The sequence below is a fragment of the Desmodus rotundus genome, chromosome 12 (genome assembly GCF_022682495.2).
Source record: "Desmodus rotundus isolate HL8 chromosome 12, HLdesRot8A.1, whole genome shotgun sequence".
Taxonomy (NCBI): domain Eukaryota; kingdom Metazoa; phylum Chordata; class Mammalia; order Chiroptera; family Phyllostomidae; genus Desmodus; species Desmodus rotundus.
In genome coordinates, this window is record NC_071398.1 from 67,937,667 (window position 1) to 67,956,064 (window position 18,398).

The window sequence follows — 18,398 nt, forward strand, 5'->3', positions numbered from 1 at the left end:
CTCTGGTGGGCCTGTGAAATGCACTCTGGTAGTGAATAATGGCTCTGAATCCTGGAGGCAACCCTTGGAAGTGACATGGTTCCAGAACTCTATGAAAATATCTTACTAGAGCTATGTTAACTTATTGCACAGGGGACTGAAAGAACAAGTAATGAGTAAATACCGTAATGGTGATTGGATACAAAAAAGTGTATAAATTTGTACAAATAAAACATAAGCAGCTAAAGTCATTATCTTAGTTTTTACAATAGTTGCACCATCTTCTGGGAAGTCTCCGATGTGCGCAGCTTATCTTACCTCACATCTGTATCCACCAATGAAGTCATGGCAGGTGGCTCCGTGCTGGCAGGGATTGGACGAGCACTCATTGAGCTGCTCCTCACAGTAGCTCCCAGTGTAGCCCAAGGGGCACTGGCAGCGATGTGAGTTGCCGGCATTGATACAGACGCCTGAGTGCTGGCACAAGCGGTCAGTGGGCAATCCTGGGAAACCCCGTGGAGGAAGAGACATCACAGAGGAGCACATGACATGTCAGGTTCAGACCAACTAATGAGCAAATTAATCACGCCAGTTGACAAATCTAATTTTATTCTTGTCTAATTCATGACAATCAACATCAGATATGTATTGAAAATAAGCCCTGAAAGTGTAATATGCCTTCATTTCATTTAAAATACATTTCTTATTCTAACTATAGTTGACATACAATATTATATTAATTTTAGGTGTACAACATCATAATAATTCAATGTTTATACGGCCTATGAAGTGATCACCATGATAAGTATAGTAACCATCTGTCACCGTACAAAGTTTTTATGATATTATTGACTATATTCCCTATGCTGTACATTACATCCCCAGGACATTTATTTTGTACCTGGAAGTTTGTACCCTTTAATCCCCTTCATATTTTTAACCCATCTCCTCCCCCCCTCCCCTATGGCAACCAACAGTTTGTTCTCTACATCTATGAGTCCATTTCTGTTTTGCTTTTTTTTTAGATTTTGCATATAAGTGAGACCATAGAATATTTGCCTTTCTCTGACTTATTTCACTTAGCATAGATATCTATGGCATCTAGATATCTATGTTGTCAAAAATGGCAAGATTTCACTTTTTGATGATTAATATTTTCTTGTACAATGTATATCACATCTCTATCTATTCATGTATGATGGAATATGCAATGGGAAAAAGACAGTCTCTTCAATAAATGATGTTGGGAAAACTGACCAGGTACATGAGAAAAATGAAACTCTAATGCTTCTTTATATCATATACAAAAATAAACTCAAATTGCATTAGAGACTTAAATGTAAACCTGACCATAAAACTTCTAGAAAAAAACATAGGCAGTAAACTCATTGACATCAGTCTTAACAATATATTCTTTTATGTGTCTCCTCTGGCAAGGGCAACAAAAGTAAAAATGAACAAATGGGACTGCATCCAACTTAAACGCTTTTGCATAGCAAAGGAAGCCATTAACAGAGTGAAAAGACAACCGACTGAATGGAAGAAGATATTTGCAAATCATATATCTGATAAGGGATTAATATCCAAAATATATAAAGACTTATAACGTCAAAAACAACCAAAACCAGCTTGATTTTTAAAATGGGAAGAGGACCTGAATAGACATTTCTTCAAAGAAGATGCAGAGATGGCCAACAGACATATGAGAAGATGCTCAACATCACTTATCATAAGGAAAACGCAAATCAAAATCACAATGAGATACCACCTCACACCCATTAGAATGGCTATTACCAAAAAGTCAATAAGTAACAAGTGTTGGCGAGGATGTGGAGAAAAGGGGACCGTTGTGCACTATTGGTAGGATTGTAAACTGGTGCCGCCACTACGGGAAATAGTATGGAGGTTCCTCAAAAAATAAAAAATAGAACTACCATATGACCCAGCAATTCCATTTCTGGGTATTTATCCAAAGAAAATGAAAACATTAATTTGAAAAGATATATGCACCCTTATGTTCATCACAGAATTATTTATAACAGCCAAGATAAGAAAGCAACCTAGGTGTCCACTGGTTGGTGAATAGATAAAGAAGAAGAGGCATACAAATACATTTCTTTTTTGGACTCTCTAAACCTGTGCTTCTGCCCTTTTATCTTCTGTCTCAGACCCTTTTGCCAGAGCCTTGCCCACCCCGTACTGTCTGCCCTGCCTTCGCATCCCACAGTAATGATATTTACCCTAAGATGACACAGGCCAGTCAATACTTCCAGGAATGATCCTGGAGCCTGAGAAGGCCTAACTTACCTCTTTGGAAGGCCGCCACCTCACAGGATACATTAGGCACGTCACAGTAAGCACCAGCCCATCCAGATGGACACAGGCACCAGGACTTTGCTTCCTCCTGAACGCAAGTACCTTTGTTTTTACATGGAGACGGACTACAGAGATTCACCACGGTCTGAAAAAGGGGCATACACACATGTCAATATCCACACATCCACATACCAGAAATGAAGAAAATAAGTTACACTGCATTTTAAGAAATCAAGGAAAAGCACACTAATTAATTTTTTTAAACTTACCTTACCTTAAACTAGATCCAGTGTTCCCAAGTAATCTAATCACTTTATACAGTCCAATTCCTCTTAGCTCTGCTATTTAAAAAGTTCTTAACACAGACATTTAAGAATTTGAGGAAGCCCAATAGGTTAAAGTTATTCCCTATATCATGATTATGCCTCAATATGTGGCCATCCTGTAGGGCTGGAAAGCAAAAGAGTCAAAGCTGTCAGACAGGTAACTAACTCCCCGTGCTACTCCTGTGTGAGAAATCCACATGGGTCCTGAGCAAATCTGTGGTGAGCATGCCTAAAAGAACTTAAAGCCTATTAATAAACCTAAAAACCACTAAACAGCATATTTTGAGGGGAGAAAATCAGGCTTATGAAAAACATGAGGCAAAGAGTGTAAGCAGACTGGCGCTTCTCTACACAATTTACATATGGGGGGGTGGAGGGGGTGAGGCTTGGCCTCTGGGGAGAGGAAGGCAAATTCACAACACAGACTGTTTGCGAAAGAAGGGGCCATAGGGGAAAGGACAAAATGCTCCACCAGGATTTATAATTTCACACCAGGAGACTAAACAGAAGCCCATGAGGAATGTCCTCCTCATCCACAGAATTGGCAACAAGCTGTTTAATGTGCAGAGCTGGTAATATCTGCATGTCCAATATAGACAAAGTCTTACCAAAGTGCTACTATAAGGCTACTTTAATAGGTAAAATGGCATAAAATTAAATACACTGTTTGGTATGCAACCTTAAAAGAGTTACTTTTTCCCTCTGGGAAGTCCCTCTGGGGCTTCCATGAAATGAAAGGCTAAACCAGTTGATTCTGAGGGGTCCTTCCAACCTAAGAGTCTACAAAAATGTATATTTATATATTTGAATTTAAATGATATGTAAATAGCTTGGTTTTGAGAATGGTACAACATTGTAAGACATGGTACTTATTATCCCCTTAGATATTATATCTGACTTTCAAAAATTTAATTTTGATTCTTTTTTCCCTTTCTATATTTCTAATATAAATAATATCTATGTGCTTATTTCCTACATGTATTTTTTCTGTGGTTCTCAGCCTGTTAACAACAATCTTACATTTTTTAATCTGTATAATCTTGCCAGTTGTCACTATTTTGGAATCTACTAGCTATTAAAAAGTTAACTTGATTTATCTCAGGGACATCCCTGAGACCTATAATTTTCTCTTTTAGGAGGGGCTTATTCCACCTAGAAAAGAAGCAGGTATAATACTTTGCTCCTCTGAGGAAGTGGAGTGAGTGGTCTGGAATTTAATTACCTGACAGTTTTTCCCAGTGTAGCCCCAGGGGCAGGTGCAGCGGTAGGAACCCAGGCCATCAACACATATTCCTTCATTCAGGCATGGATGAGAGTTGCATTCATTGATCTCATGGAGGCAGAATGGGCCAGTGAAGCCCACAGGGCATAAGCAAGAGAAGGAGTTAATCCCATCAACACATGTGCCACCATTGAAACAGGAGCTAAGAAGCAAACAGAGAGCACCGTCAACTATGTAATCTGGTCCTCTGACCTGCCATTTAAAAAGCAAGGTTCCTGAAATCTAGGATGTTACAGAGGCAAATGCTCCTGAGCATCCCAAAGTCCTACAGCCAGTACATTTTACCTTTTTACAAACTAGACAGGTTGCCAATCAGTCAAGTCCCAGCTTCCTTTCCAAAACCAAGAAACTTAGACAAGTATTTAAAAGGCTGAGTTAATGACAGATTCCCAGAGAAAGTTAACTTTCCAGATTTCACCCAGTCCTTCCACATATATCATATTTCATTTTATCCTTAAGTCAATTTAATTTATAAGAAAGGTGCTACATAGATAGCTTTTGACTCTAGATTTCTTTATGAAAGAGAAACACAACAAATTGTTGATGATAATAAAAAAGAAACAGACCTTCCAGAAATTACTTAAACAGTGATGAAAAATCTGCAAATAGAAAATTTTAAATTGTCGACTAATAGGAACAAAAGACAAAGAAGAAAATTTTTCTTTTGTTCAGAATTATGTGTGTATCTTTTTCTGTTCCCTAAGCAAGAAATAAATGATGATCCATCCCACAAAGCTTGTCAGTCCCTGACCTTTGACCTGCTAACTCCACGTCTACAAGGAATCAGGACTGGGCAACAGGAGATGATTACAGACTAGGACCCAAGTGGATACCTTACCTCTGCCCCACAATCCCAGTTATTGTGCTCCTTCTTTCCCATAAGACATCGGGACCCAAGTGCATAGGGTTGCTCACCTCTCAGTGCACTCGTCGATGTTGTTCTCACAGTGGACTCCTTCATATCCTGCTTGGCACTTGCAAGTATAACTGTTCACATAGTCGGAGCAGGTCCCTCCATTCTTACAGGGTTCGCTCAGACACTCATTCATGTCTGTCTGACACTTATCCCCAATGAAGCCCGGAAGGCACAGGCAAAAGAAAGCATTCACTCCATCTACACAGGAACCTCCGTTCTGGCACGGATCTAAACCATTAAAACAAGAATTAGAGCTCTGAACCACACCAGCAGTTTAATCTTAGACTCATAAAGGTGAACTGAGTCACACTAAGCAGTAACAATTCTGACTTTTCTATACTTGTACTTTTCCTTATCTCTTCATCCTGACTCCTCCATTTGTGAAAATGAATGCAGTAACACTTGCCTAGTTGATAACTGGAATGAGCTTCACGTATATCACTAAGAGTTTTGAAAAATTAATAGTCATAAAATGTGCATTTGTCCCTACACATATGTGCCCTCAACACAGAGAATCTCAAAAAGTCAGTAAGAATTTTTAAAAGTGGTACATGGCAGTGGAGTGGGTGGGACAGGACAGAATACATAGTAATCAGCCTCCTGTGCTGAGCCATCTTTCTTTCTTTTCCCTCCCTTCCTTCCATTCACCCTGCCTTCCTTTCTTTTCTGTTTTTATTTTTTAGGCCTAGGTAGAATTAGGAAACAAAGGTGATTTTTGGTTTAAATATCACATAGCTCAGTCTTACAACACCACACCAGTTAATCAACAAACTTTGAACTACCACCATGGCACCATCCTCCGCATTTTGATGGCATTCAAATCAGAACAAGAAAAACAAGATATAGGCCCTGCTCTTAAAGACCTTAAAATATAATTGCAAAGGCAGGTTATAAACATAAAAAGAAAACTAAATACCCAGTGGGTAACAGAGCCCCTATTTTATAAGAGGAATAATTAATATAACTTATTCATCTATTAGACTACTTTCATTCTGAGGCTCATCTGGAATCTCTACTAGAACAATTGTAAAAATCGTATTATCCCTTCTAATTCACAGTACACAGTACACAGCTACTATAATTTCCATAGCATCATTTAGGAAACTCATCATAATTTAATGAACTATTTTAAACTAAATATAAACATTACCAGTCCTACTTCAAATAAGGAAAAATTTTAAATACTGAAAAATTTGACTGAGATACTAAGTAATGTACAAAGGAATCCAAATAGTTTGATGCCACTCCCTTAAATTTCTCCATCAATTATACCTAGAATGTACTAAATTGCAATAATGCAAGAAAATTAATTAAACTGCATACAGATTTCAAAAGAAATAAAGGACATAGTGGTTGTATTTATTTAGAGGTAACATGATTATTTCTGTAAAAAAATCCTAGAAATCTAAATTAAACTAGTAGCTAAACTAATCTAGAATAGTGAGTTTAGCAAGAATAGAAAATAAAATTAGTCTTTAAAACTTTTAAAACTCACACTAACTGCAAAAATTAACTCAAAATAGATCATTGATCTAAAGGTCAGTGATAGAAGTATGAAACTTTCAGAATAAATCAAAGAAGATAAAACCTCAGTGACCTTAGGTTACTGAGGTTTTATTAAACATGATACAAGAAAAGTGAGCTATAATAGAAAATTATGGGTATATTGAATTTTATCAAAAGAAAACTCTTCCTCTTCAAAAAAGTCAAACAAAAGCTATAAATTGGCAGCAAATAGTTGTAATGCAAATATATGACAGAAAATTTATCTAGGACATAAGGAACCCTTTCAATTCAGTAATAAGACAATCAATTTTTCAATTGGGCAGCAACTTGAATAGATACCACACTAAGTAAGATATACAGCTGGCCAATAAGCACATGAAAGACACTCAACATCATTAATAAATAGGAAAATGCAAGTTAAAACCACTGTGAAATACTATATGCACCCAGCAGAATAGCTAAAATTAAAATGAGTAATCACATCAAGCGTTCCTGAGGATGTGATTTAACTGGAACTCTCATTCTCATACTATGCTTGTAAGAATACAAGCATGGTACAACCACCTTGGAAAATATTTTGGCAATTTTGAAAAAAGTTAAATATATACCTACTACATAATTCAATTATTTATCTGTCATCTAGATATTTACTCGAGAAATAAAACCACATGTCTGCACGCACTCATTCATAGCAGCTTAATTTGTAATACCCTGAAACTGTAAAAAAGCCAGATGTCTTACTAGTGAGTTGTAGTATCTCCAAACAATGGAATACTACTCAGCAATTAAACAGAATGAGTTATTAAATCACACAACATGGATGAGTCTCAAAGTCTCAAATAATATGCTGAATGAGAGAAGTCACATTCCCTCTCCCTAAGAAAGAGTTTGTATTATATGATTACATTTATATAAAAGTGTAGCTCTGGCTGGTGTGGCTCAGTGAATTGAGCGCCAGCCTGCAAATCAAAGGGTTACCGGTTTGATTCCCAGTCAGGGCACATGCCTAGATTGTGGGCCAGGTCCCCAGTAAAGGAGCATGAGAGGGGCAAAGACACATTGATGTTTGCCTCTCTCCCTCCTTTCCCCTCTCTCTAAAGGTCAATAAATGAAATCTTAAAAAAAAATAAAAGTGTAAAAAATGCAAACAAATCTCTAATGACAGAGGTAGATCACTGATTGCCTAGAACAGGGAAATGGAAAGAAAGGTTAAATTATAAGAGATGAGAATACTTTTAGGAGGATGGATATGTTCATTAGCTTGAATGATAGTTTCAGTTGCCATATATCAAGACCCACTGAACTGTACACTTAAAATATTGGCAGTGTATTAAATGTTAATTATACCTCGATAATCAGCTTTAAAAAAAGAGCTATCATATCACTGTCCCCAGTTTGTCAATGTAAATCAGTAAGGAAATGATTAAAACAGAGTCCATTATCTTAACTCCTAAAGCTACTAGCTTCAAAAAGAAGATTGTAAAAATACTAATATTAGAGACATGTGAAAAACTACTGGGGTGGCCAGTCTTGGCATGGAGTGGTGGTTGCCTCCAGTCCAGGCCTGTGTGCTCCTCTGTCCCCTGGGGGCAAAGGAGCTGGCTGGCATACTCACTCGCGAGGCAGTCATCAATGTCCTCCTCACAGTCCATACCACTGAAGCCTGGAGGACACTCGCACATGTAGCTGCCCTGGGTGTTATGGCAGAGACCATGGTTCATGCAGGGCTTGGAGACACACTCATCAATGTCAATTGTACACCGCTGACCTAGAAACACAGGGACAATGAATGGTCCAGTCTTGGGAAGCTCATTCCTACAGAAACTTATGTGGCTCCTGAGCTGCAGCAGGGGTAGATGGGGCTACTCCAAGGGTATTCTGGTTAGTCTCCTGCGTTGGGAAGTCCCTTTCAGCTTCTGTGCTCCTGGCAAGTTGCTGCCCAGGTGCTAAAATTCCCTGTAGGGCATTATGGTTTCAGACTCAGGCTGGAGTCTTCCAGCCACTAGGGTACCCCACAGACATGCAAAATGGAAAGGTTTTCTGAGTCACTGCAGTTAGCAGCTCCTCTACAAGGCCCGTGTTAGTGACAAACACCAGGGCTTTCCATGTATTCTGATGACCTGACCACTTCACAAAAACTTCGGGTTTCTCCACTTCCATGTTGTTACCTTGCCAGCCAGGAGCACACAGGCAGGTGAAACTCTCAAAATTTGGTGCCTCTTTGCAAACAGCAGCATTCTCACAAGGGTTCGGGGAACAAGGAGCCAATACAGTCTGACAGTTCTTGCCTGCAAAGCAAATGACAGGGTTTATAACAGAAAATTAGCCAAAGAAACTACAGTTTCCCCAAATTCTAAACCAAAGGATGCTCTCCAAATGCAAGTCTAAAGTAGTGGTTAAGAGCTTTGGAATCTGAGAGACTTATGGTCCTTTGAATCTTGGCTCTGACTTGATTACTAATTATGTGGCCTCAGGCAAGTTATTTATATTCTCTGAGCCTTCCACATAAGTAAAATGGAAATTAGGATGGTACCTAATAGAAGCTTTTTGAGGATTAAATGAAAAAATGCTTGCAAAGTCCTTATTGGCATAAAGCCTGGCACACAGAGTGAGTACTTAACAACTGGTGGGCTGCTGTCATCTTTCCGTTATTATCATGAGTGGTTACAAGCATTTAGACACCTACATCAATCAGGAGCAATGGTTTCTGCATCTCTAGAACTAAGATTCAGCTACTCAGAGGCTTAACCACACAGATCTCCCTTCATATGAGCAGAGAAGCAACAATATGGCCTCCTATTTCTCACAGGCCTCTGCTGGCCTGTTCCAGAAGGCAATGAGGTTGACCAGAAGGCCATCACAAGTGGGCAATAGTAAAGTAATTCTGATACCTAGTAACAAGTCTCCTTATACTGACATCAGCAACATGACGTCATTTTTTGCCCATCAGTATTTTTTGCCTTAGTGTGCTGAAGATAATCTTTCAGGAAAAAAAATAAAAAGGATGCTCTTATCAAAAGGGAGATGAGGTTGTTTTTAAAGTCAAGTTACAACTAATTTGATTTAAAATTTTATCCTAAAATTTTGTATTCAGAAAGAAAAAAATAATCACACAAATTTTCGCTGATCCCCAACCAGCTTTTAATGTGCCTGGTCACAACAGTGGCTCACAAGGGGAAGCAATGTTGCTTAGTTCCCTTTAGGCTGGTCAAAGTCAATGACATGTAAAAACTTTAGCTATCAGCACTGAAATTTTACCTGCATAGGCTTTCAGTCTAATATAATTTCTCAAAGATCACACACAGTAAATCCTTTTATTGTTATCCTAATATGAAGAAAATCAACAGCCAGTACATTGTTGAATATTCTTATAGTATCTGAATAGCAAGAAGACAAAATAAGAATTTTCAAGATGAACTGTACATACAAGTCATACTCAGATAAGTTTATGATGTGGCTGAGTATAGTGACAACTGTTTACATCTCCCCGCAGCCATCAATTCTCAGTCTTTATGATCCTCTCACTACCAACAGGTGTTGTCAGCACTGTCACTACAAAGTAACATGATATAGACTGTCTTTGGGGATAGCTAGGGATTTCCGGTAACTATGATTTGATCAACCAAGCTGGCTAAATGCCATGTCCCTACAAGAACATTTCTTCTGAAGTGGGGTAAAGGGAAAAATGTAGTATCAAGTCTTTCAGGTCACAGAGACATGCTTGTGGCTACTTCGAATATCTAAATACAGGGTCCGGCAGATGTAACACCTACTTGAGGGTGATTGGTAGGGTAATAATATGGTGTAATAATTTATAGTTTTAATTTGAACACTCTGCACTGCTTAGAGTTACTATTAATGGCTACTATGAACAGCCCAAGACTCTGAGGTAGTGAGGATTTGGCCATGCTCATAACTGCATGCTGCACACTGGAGAACCATGCAGAGCCACCATCCATGTTTCTATCTGTTCCCCAGAAATGAAGAAAATGGATGATGAGCAGGTAAAGAAGCCACACAAATACAATCAATCACAAGATGGCAGTAACGTAACAAGAAAACACAAAGCAGAAATGTCCAAGCACACTCCTAAAATACCACCTGAACCAAAGAACACCTGGAATGAAATGAAGTCACACCCATGTCTTCTGCTTGTGGTCGCCATCCAAGGCAATACCCCTCTGAATGAGACGAAGATGTACTGAATGTGAGGAGGAGAAGAGCAGTTAAGAGGACAAACTGTGGATTCAGAGACTTAGGGGCAAATTCTAGACCTATCACCTATCTGTGACCTTCAGCAAGTAAACTCTCTTTGCCTCAGCTTCTTCATGTCTAAAATGGTGGCAGGTAGAAAAGAAAAACGGAAAAAAAAAAAAGAAAATGGTGACAGGAACTTATATTTGCAGAATTATTGTGAGCACTAAAGTAAATAATCCAAAGTACATAAAGTGTCTGGCACATAGTAAATTGGCAGTAAGTGGTGGTTGTGTTATTGAAACTGAGACTAAGAGAACAGGTCATGGAGACCCTGGGTCCATTCACATAATCAGCTCTATGTCAGTTCCGACCTCAGATGATGAAAAAAAATTCAAACCCTAAAGTACAAGGAAGGTAAATGAGTCTCCTCAGTACTTGCATCTAGGGGGGCCACAGTGTTTCCTCAAAGCTCAAGATCCAGTCAGTGAGGGCAGGACGGGCGACCAGGGGAGAGTCCTCAGAGCAGCATCACTGCCCCACAGATCCCGTCTCTGAGACTCGGAGGCTTGGAACGACAAGATGAGACCCAGCATCCCCTTTGTCCCTACACCTGCAGGGCTCACCTGTGTATGGCAGCACACAGCGGCAAGTGTAGCCACTTATGTCATCAAAGCAGGTTCCTTGGTTCAGGCACGGATTTGAAGCACATTCATTGATATTCACCTGACAGTTAGAACCTGTAGACCGAAGAGGGGAAAAACCAAAAGCAGTGAAACTTTGTTAGCCTCCTCATTATCCTAATTACCAAGCAATTCTCTCAGTGGTAAAAACTAAACAGCTCAGAAAGTGCATTATTTCTTCAGACCACTGGAACACCTATTCCTTCATTTCAGTGACAAGTCCTTGACATACAGCAAGTTAGTAAAAGACAGTGCTTAATTAAAAAGATAAATAGGGGAACAGTATATTCTAATAGCATGAAAGTCTAATGCACCTCTGAATACAGCACAAGTAATTCCTCAATATTGGATCAAGAAGTTCACTAAGGGCAAAAATCTGCTGCTGTATCTAAATACCAGGTCCAGCAGAGGTAACACCTACTTGAGTGTGGTTGGTAGGGTAATAATATGGATATAATAATTTATAGTTTTAATTTGAACACTTCACCTAAAATGTCATATGGTGTGCTTAGTGTGATATTGTTATGTTACGGAATTACATCTTATGATTTTATAATAAAAGATTTTGTAATATGAAAAGGGGTGTTATTTGTGCTAGGCCATGTATAAGTTCTCTGTATCCAAAGTGTCTGGTCAAGGCTTAAAAAGAGGGTATGTGCTATCCAGGGATAACTTTTTTTTTTTTTTTTAGAGAAAGAAAGGGGAAGGGAGGGAAAAAGAGAGAGGAACATCAATGTGTGGTCACCTCTCATATGCCCCCAACTAGGGACCTGGCCCACAACCCAGGCATGTAACCTGACTGGGAATCGAACCAGCAACCCTCTGGTTCGCAGGCTGGTACTCAATGCATTGAGCCACACCAGCCAGGGCTAAGGAATACATTCTTAAACACATTAATGGAAGCCTCTGAATTATGCCCCCTATTTCATATGTACAGTCTCTACCATCAATGAGGTAGTATTTCCTGAAGTCACAAAGCTGTTTCCCTGATCCAAGACATGAAATTTATTCCCATTATGAAAAAAAGAAAAAGTAAAGAGCATTAATGAGGACTGGGCCGTACCCAACTATTACACACCTTTGGCTCTTCAATAAGGCCTGGCACAGAGCCTTAAAATAGAGGAACTAGAGTACCATAAAAAATGACGATGTGGGATTACAGAGGGCTGGCTATTCAACAGCCATACAAATATGGATTATGCATTTTGAAACTTATTTAGTTCATTGATCAGCAAGTCTCAAGGACATAAAGAAATGAAGGTCCTTTTAAATCTATTTGTTTCTATGCAAATGTAATGTAATATATCAGTAAATAAATAACTAACACATGGTTTCAGAAAATTTTTCAAGCAATCAAATAAAGTGACTCTGAGACATATTGATGATTCACAGTAGCCTATTAAATTTTTGAGTGGGGAATTCAATGACTAAGTAAATAGAACAGTTCAAATAAAAATTATTTATCCACAGATTTCTCTCTCATGAGTTTCCAAGAAAAAATTGATGGCAGAAATACCACAGTGACAACTCAAAAATAATTTTACACAATAACCCCCTATTATGCATTTTTCCAGAAGGTCATATAGGGAACTATGTATCTAAGAATATCTCACCATTCAAGAGAATTTGTGGGAAGGTTTTGAACATGTGAATCCTTCCATGATATTACTGCAATCAAAATTACAGTTAGATAATATTTTCATTCTACTACCAATATCTCCTTTGAATTATCATAGAATCAAACCTGCACCAAGAAGCTTACAATTAGAAACCTGTCCAAAGTTATGTAAATGGAGTCCTGGCCACTCATGTTTAATAACAGTTTCAGTAGCTTACCTCTCTGCTAGGCAGAAAGTAGAATCTATATAATTTATTTATGTTTTTATTACCCATGTACCTTAAGGCAGGAAAGAAAGACATGAGCCAGAGGTATGCAACAACAAAAGGGCTGAGCAGGGAGATGGAAATATGCACTTTTGCCTTCACCTTTAAAGCCCTTCTTGCAAGTACACCTGTATCCATTCACCAGATTGTCACAAGTTCCTCCATTTTGGCACGGATTAGAAAGACATTCATTTCTGTCCACTTCACAGTTGGTGCCAACCCAGCCTGCATCACAGAGGCACTTGTATCTGAAAGAAGATAGAATTATTTACTATGTGAGATGAAGGTACCATTGAGTCAGAGTTGAATACAGGACTTGGTGAAGACATGAGACACAGAGGAGATGAAGGTAGGCTAATCTCATCTAGGGACCTAATGTGGATCACCATGGACATGGTGTGAAGCACGTGGGCCCATCTGGAGTAAAATGACCTTCCTGGTGCTGCTTCCCTACTTCACAAAGATGATGGAGAAATTAATAAATTATACTGAAATTCCATATGTAAACAGTGGTTGATACAACGTATTGGACCAATCTGAAAGATATACTAACATGGGTAAACCTGCACAGTTTTTTCCTTCTGTATAAAACTAAAGTAAAGCAAGCCTTAAGATCATTTGTTTCTGAGGCAAAACAGACACCCAGGAAGTAGATTAGTATCAGAGACTCTAAGCCACTCTGAAGATCTGGAATGCCTGACTTATGAGATATGCTTTGTTCTGAAACCCTGCCCCAGAAGGCACCTAGGATACTGAGTAGGAAAAGGACCAAAAATGGAGGCATGGACATTGCTCACAATCTGAACATTATTAGCACTTACTATGTGGTCTGGAGATTCTTAGCGAAAATGTGGATGTGTCGGGATACTCTGGAGGCTGCCCTGCTCAGAAGCAGGAATACTGAGGAAATTCATCTTGGAAATGACCTGATTTCCCATTCTCCTCTAAAGACACTCTTAATTCTTTCACGTTTTGTGAGTATGGCCCTGTCCTCTGGAAAGCATAGCAAGAGTGCAGGACTGTCTCATGGAACTTAATGCCACACTCTCTGATTCTAGAAAACTATCCACTAACACATCATGTAACTCTATGGGGCTTGCGAACTACAAACATTTCATCAGGGCCATGTCTAATGTTAGCTGAGACCAACTCTACTTCAGAAGCACATAGTGGTAATGCATTAGAACAGAGTTGAGCTTTTTTAAGCAGAAACAAATCAGAGAGAACATCCTGCAAAACTTAATCTTGCGATAGGTGTTCAAAGCACAACCACTGAAGACTCACAGAACAACCCTGGACTCCTCCCACATGCTGACTGCCCACATGAGGAAGACTTTCCTCCTTATTTTCCACCAGCTCAGTGATGAAAGGTAAGGAAAAGGGCAATTTGGAAGACTAGGATACAGATTCCCAAACTCTTCTGCCAAATCTCAGCTCAAAGTCATCGACTGACTTCTGCAGGGTATGGCCAGAACTTAACCCCAACTGGCCTGACACACGTCAATGAGAAACTATTAGTACATGGCGGCTACTCACCCTCTGAGGCCCCCAGTACAGTTCCCGTGGATGCAGGGATTGCTCAGGCACTCGTTCACCTGCGAGTAGCAGCTGGGGTGATGGGGTCCCTCAGGGCATATACAGCGGAAACCATTCACATCGTTGATGCACGTTGCACCCTTGCGACAGGGATTGGAGGCACACTCATCAATGTCAATGTTACATCTCTGCCCTGTAGAGAAGGGAGACAATTTTTGACAAATCCAAAATGCTTAGGGAGTAGATACAGAACTGAGATATACTGTGTTGATGCCTTCATCTGTACAGACACCAAATGGCACTTTCTTAAGGAATAAGACACCCAAAAGCACTTATTGCCATGAGAGGAAGCAGCAAACAGCACTGTCTTTTGAAAATGAAGAAGAGTTAACAAAATGCTGGAATGGTGCTATAGTGTTTGACATATTGGGTTGGCCAAAAAGTTTGGTTTTCTCCACAAGATGGCTCTAGTAGCATTTAGTTGTCTTTAACTTCATTTGAAACAATTTTGTTAGATTATATTGTGACAGCTGTCATATTAGTGTGCATTAAAAGAAATATCAAAATCAGTGAATTTTTGTGTAGCCATTTAAATATTGAAGATGGAAGAAAATATGCAATATTTCCGGCATACTGTGCTTTATTATTTCAAGAAAGGTAAAAAAGGAATTGAAATGCAAAGAAAAGATTTGTGCAGTATATGGAGAAAGTGCTGTGACTGTGTCAAAAGTGGTTTGCAAAGTTTCATGCTGGAGATTTCTTGCTGGACCATGTTCCATGATCAGGTAGATTAGTTGAAGTTGATACTGATCAAATTGAGACATTAATTGAGGACAATCAATGTTATACCATGTGGGAGATAGCCAACATATTCAAAATATCCAAATCAATAAAGTTACTGGTGAAAATGAAAAATGTCTTTTGTTTTATGGAAAAAACTAAATGGGCTTTTTGGCTAACCCAATATATTTCTCCTTTGCTCCATCTTAGAAAGGGAGAAACTTCATAAGGATTTAAAAAGAGAACATCAAAGTTACCAAAGTACTTGACATTGTTCTGAGTACACTCGAAGAAGCTTATTTTATCACTGTTCTCAGCTTGTTTACTGAAAACTCATCTTTCTTAGTCATCCTATTACATTTCTACATAGAGTAAACAGGAAATCTCAACAGGAATGCTTAGTGAATGGAATATTAACCTAATGGTTAATTTGGTTAAAAAGAAAAGCCATTTTGCTTTCATTTTTAGGGTTGTATTAATCCATTATCTGCTCAAGAAGAAGAATATTCTAAATATAATTGTATTGTCCCCCTGATAACTGAGAAAGCAATTTAGGGTCTTTCAGTCTAGACCAGTGGTTCTCAAACTTTAATGTGCAAAAAGAGTTGCTTAAATACTAGTTTTAAAAGGAGATTCTTAGGCCCTATCACCATGGACTGTGATGGGTAGGGTCCAACAAATCACACTTTAAATCATGTAGGTGGTTCAAATATTACATTTTGTGAAGCTCATATGTATACATTATTAGTTTATCATCATGTAATAATGTAACTGCTTAGAATATATGAAACTGAAGTATGTTCTTTCTCTAAAACATGCCTAAGATTGCACTCTGAAAAAATGTCTGCTATAACTTTAATATTTATTACTTTAAACTGAGTAGAGAGTGCCAGTTACATGAGTTTTGCTTTGTTAACTTTTTTAATCCTCACCTGAGAATACGTTTATTGATTTTGGAGAGAAAGAGGAGGGAGGGAAAGAGGGAGAGAGGAGGGAGAAGGAAAGAAGTGGGGGTTGGGAGGTGAGAGAAAAGAGAGAAGGGAGAGAAGGGAGAGAAGGAGGAGGGGGAGGGAGAGGGAGGGGGGAGAGAGAGAGAGAGAGAGAGAGAGAGAGAGAGAGAGAGAGAACACGAGCAATTGTTGCCTCCTGTATGCACCCTGACTGGGGACTGAACCCACAACCTAGGCATATGCCCCAACTGGAAATTGAACCCGCAATCTTTTGGTGTACAGGACAATGCTCCAACAGAGCTACCCAGCCAGGGCTGCTCTGTTAAATTTTTAATAATTAAGATTTAACCAATTATTCCAAAATTATATAAAAATTTAAAATAACCCATAATTCTGTAAATGAGTGGCAACAAGGAACTGTTATGAAGGAATTTACAAATTTCAGAGAATACAATGTTCTGACTCAGACAAAAACATGCATTTTATTTAAGAAAGAGTAACCCTGCATTTAGAACAGGAAATTCCAAATGAAATAGACACACACCCCTTTAAAGTATGGGTATTAACATTTTTTCACTCTCCATTGCTCTCTAAACCAGGATTGGTGGTATTTGTGGTAAAGACCCATAATCTGGTAGTGGTTGCTGTTTCCCTCTTAAGTGTTTTATTAATAACTTATTTTAAAATATGACTTCCTTAGCCTCAACCACTGATTTTTTTTAGATGTTTGCCAATGGCACCAAGATGTGAGCCAGAACTCAACTGCAGGGCTATCCTCAGCCTGCGATGCAGTGGAGAATGAGAGGGAAGAGCCTTCATTTTCTGTCTTTTTTTGGAAGCATCTTCTGAGAAGCCACTCCTTCCAAGTTTTCTTCATTTGCTTTTAAAACTCTTCCCAGAATCAATTTTCAAGCCATCTTTAGCCAGGAGAGTTAAATGTATCCTTGTACAGTCTACTATGTGAACTAACAGCTACTTCCATAGCCAGGTCTTACCCTTAAGGAGTTTCTACTCAGCATCAGAAATGTCCAGCACAAGGCTATGGACCTACTGGGCTCAGCAGCTACTGAATGAGAAGTTAACCAATGTTTCTTACCTTACGTTTGATTGGTGTTCAATGAATGAAATCATGGGATAGCTCAGAGTGGAGTCTGGGGTGGGATGTTAGAGGTCCTATATTTGAGTTCTAGTCATTTATTCAGCAACAGTTTGAGTGTTTCCAGACATTGTCTTAGACACAGGCTGAAAAGATGATTAGAAAGGTCTCTGCCTTCTAGGAACTCACAGTCCTAGCTGTGTCACTCAGCAGCCGATAACATGGACATAAGCTCTATCTCTCAGTTGCCTCGTATGCTAAATGAGGATAACAAAACTTCCCCATTTACTTTTTGTTAATTTTTTTATTCAGATATAATTGACATGTAATATTGTGTAAGTTTAAGGTTTGATACATTTATATGTTGCAATATGATCACACCATATTGTTAGCTAACACCTCTATCATGTCTCATAATTATCATTTCTTTCTTGTGGTGAGAATAAAGATCTACTCTTTTAGCAGCTTTGATGTTTATAATACAGTATTATTGATTACAGTCATTATATCATGTATTATATCTCCAGAACTTATTGATCTACTAGCTGCAGTTTGTATCCTTAAACATCTCCCCAATTCCCCCAACCCATTCCCAGGCCCCATGAACCATCATTTCACTCTGTTTTTACAAGTGACTTTTTCATATTCTGCATATAACTGATATAATACATATTTGTCTTTCTCTGTCTGACTTATCATGCTTAGCATAATACCCTAAAGGTCTATCCACATTATCACAAATGGCAGGATTTCCTGCTTTCTTACACATGAATAACATTCCTTTATACACACACACACACACACACACAGACAAGTATCTTGGCTGCTGTGAATAATGTTACAATAAACATAGGTGGGCAGATATATCTTTGAGATACTGATTTTAATTCCTTAGGACATATATGCAGGAATGGAACTGCTGAATCATATGGTAGTTCTATTTTGAACTT

General features: G+C 38.7%; 1 protein-coding gene across 2 annotated transcripts in view; it reads right to left on the minus strand.

Moving 5' to 3' along the window:
- NOTCH2 (notch receptor 2) overlaps nt 1–18,398 on the minus strand; it is a 200,663-nt gene that overhangs the window by 21,705 nt on the left and 160,560 nt on the right. For both annotated transcript variants that reach the window (XM_053916245.1, XM_024570615.4), the window contains exons 13-21: nt 14,623–14,815; nt 13,189–13,334; nt 11,146–11,259; nt 8,494–8,613; nt 7,941–8,093; nt 4,819–5,047; nt 3,844–4,045; nt 2,287–2,440; nt 298–482 (exon numbers count right to left, since the gene is read on the minus strand). In XM_053916245.1, the coding sequence (XP_053772220.1) occupies nt 298–482; nt 2,287–2,440; nt 3,844–4,045; nt 4,819–5,047; nt 7,941–8,093; nt 8,494–8,613; nt 11,146–11,259; nt 13,189–13,334; nt 14,623–14,815 (1,496 nt within the window). The remainder of the gene's footprint in view (nt 1–297; nt 483–2,286; nt 2,441–3,843; nt 4,046–4,818; nt 5,048–7,940; nt 8,094–8,493; nt 8,614–11,145; nt 11,260–13,188; nt 13,335–14,622; nt 14,816–18,398) is intronic.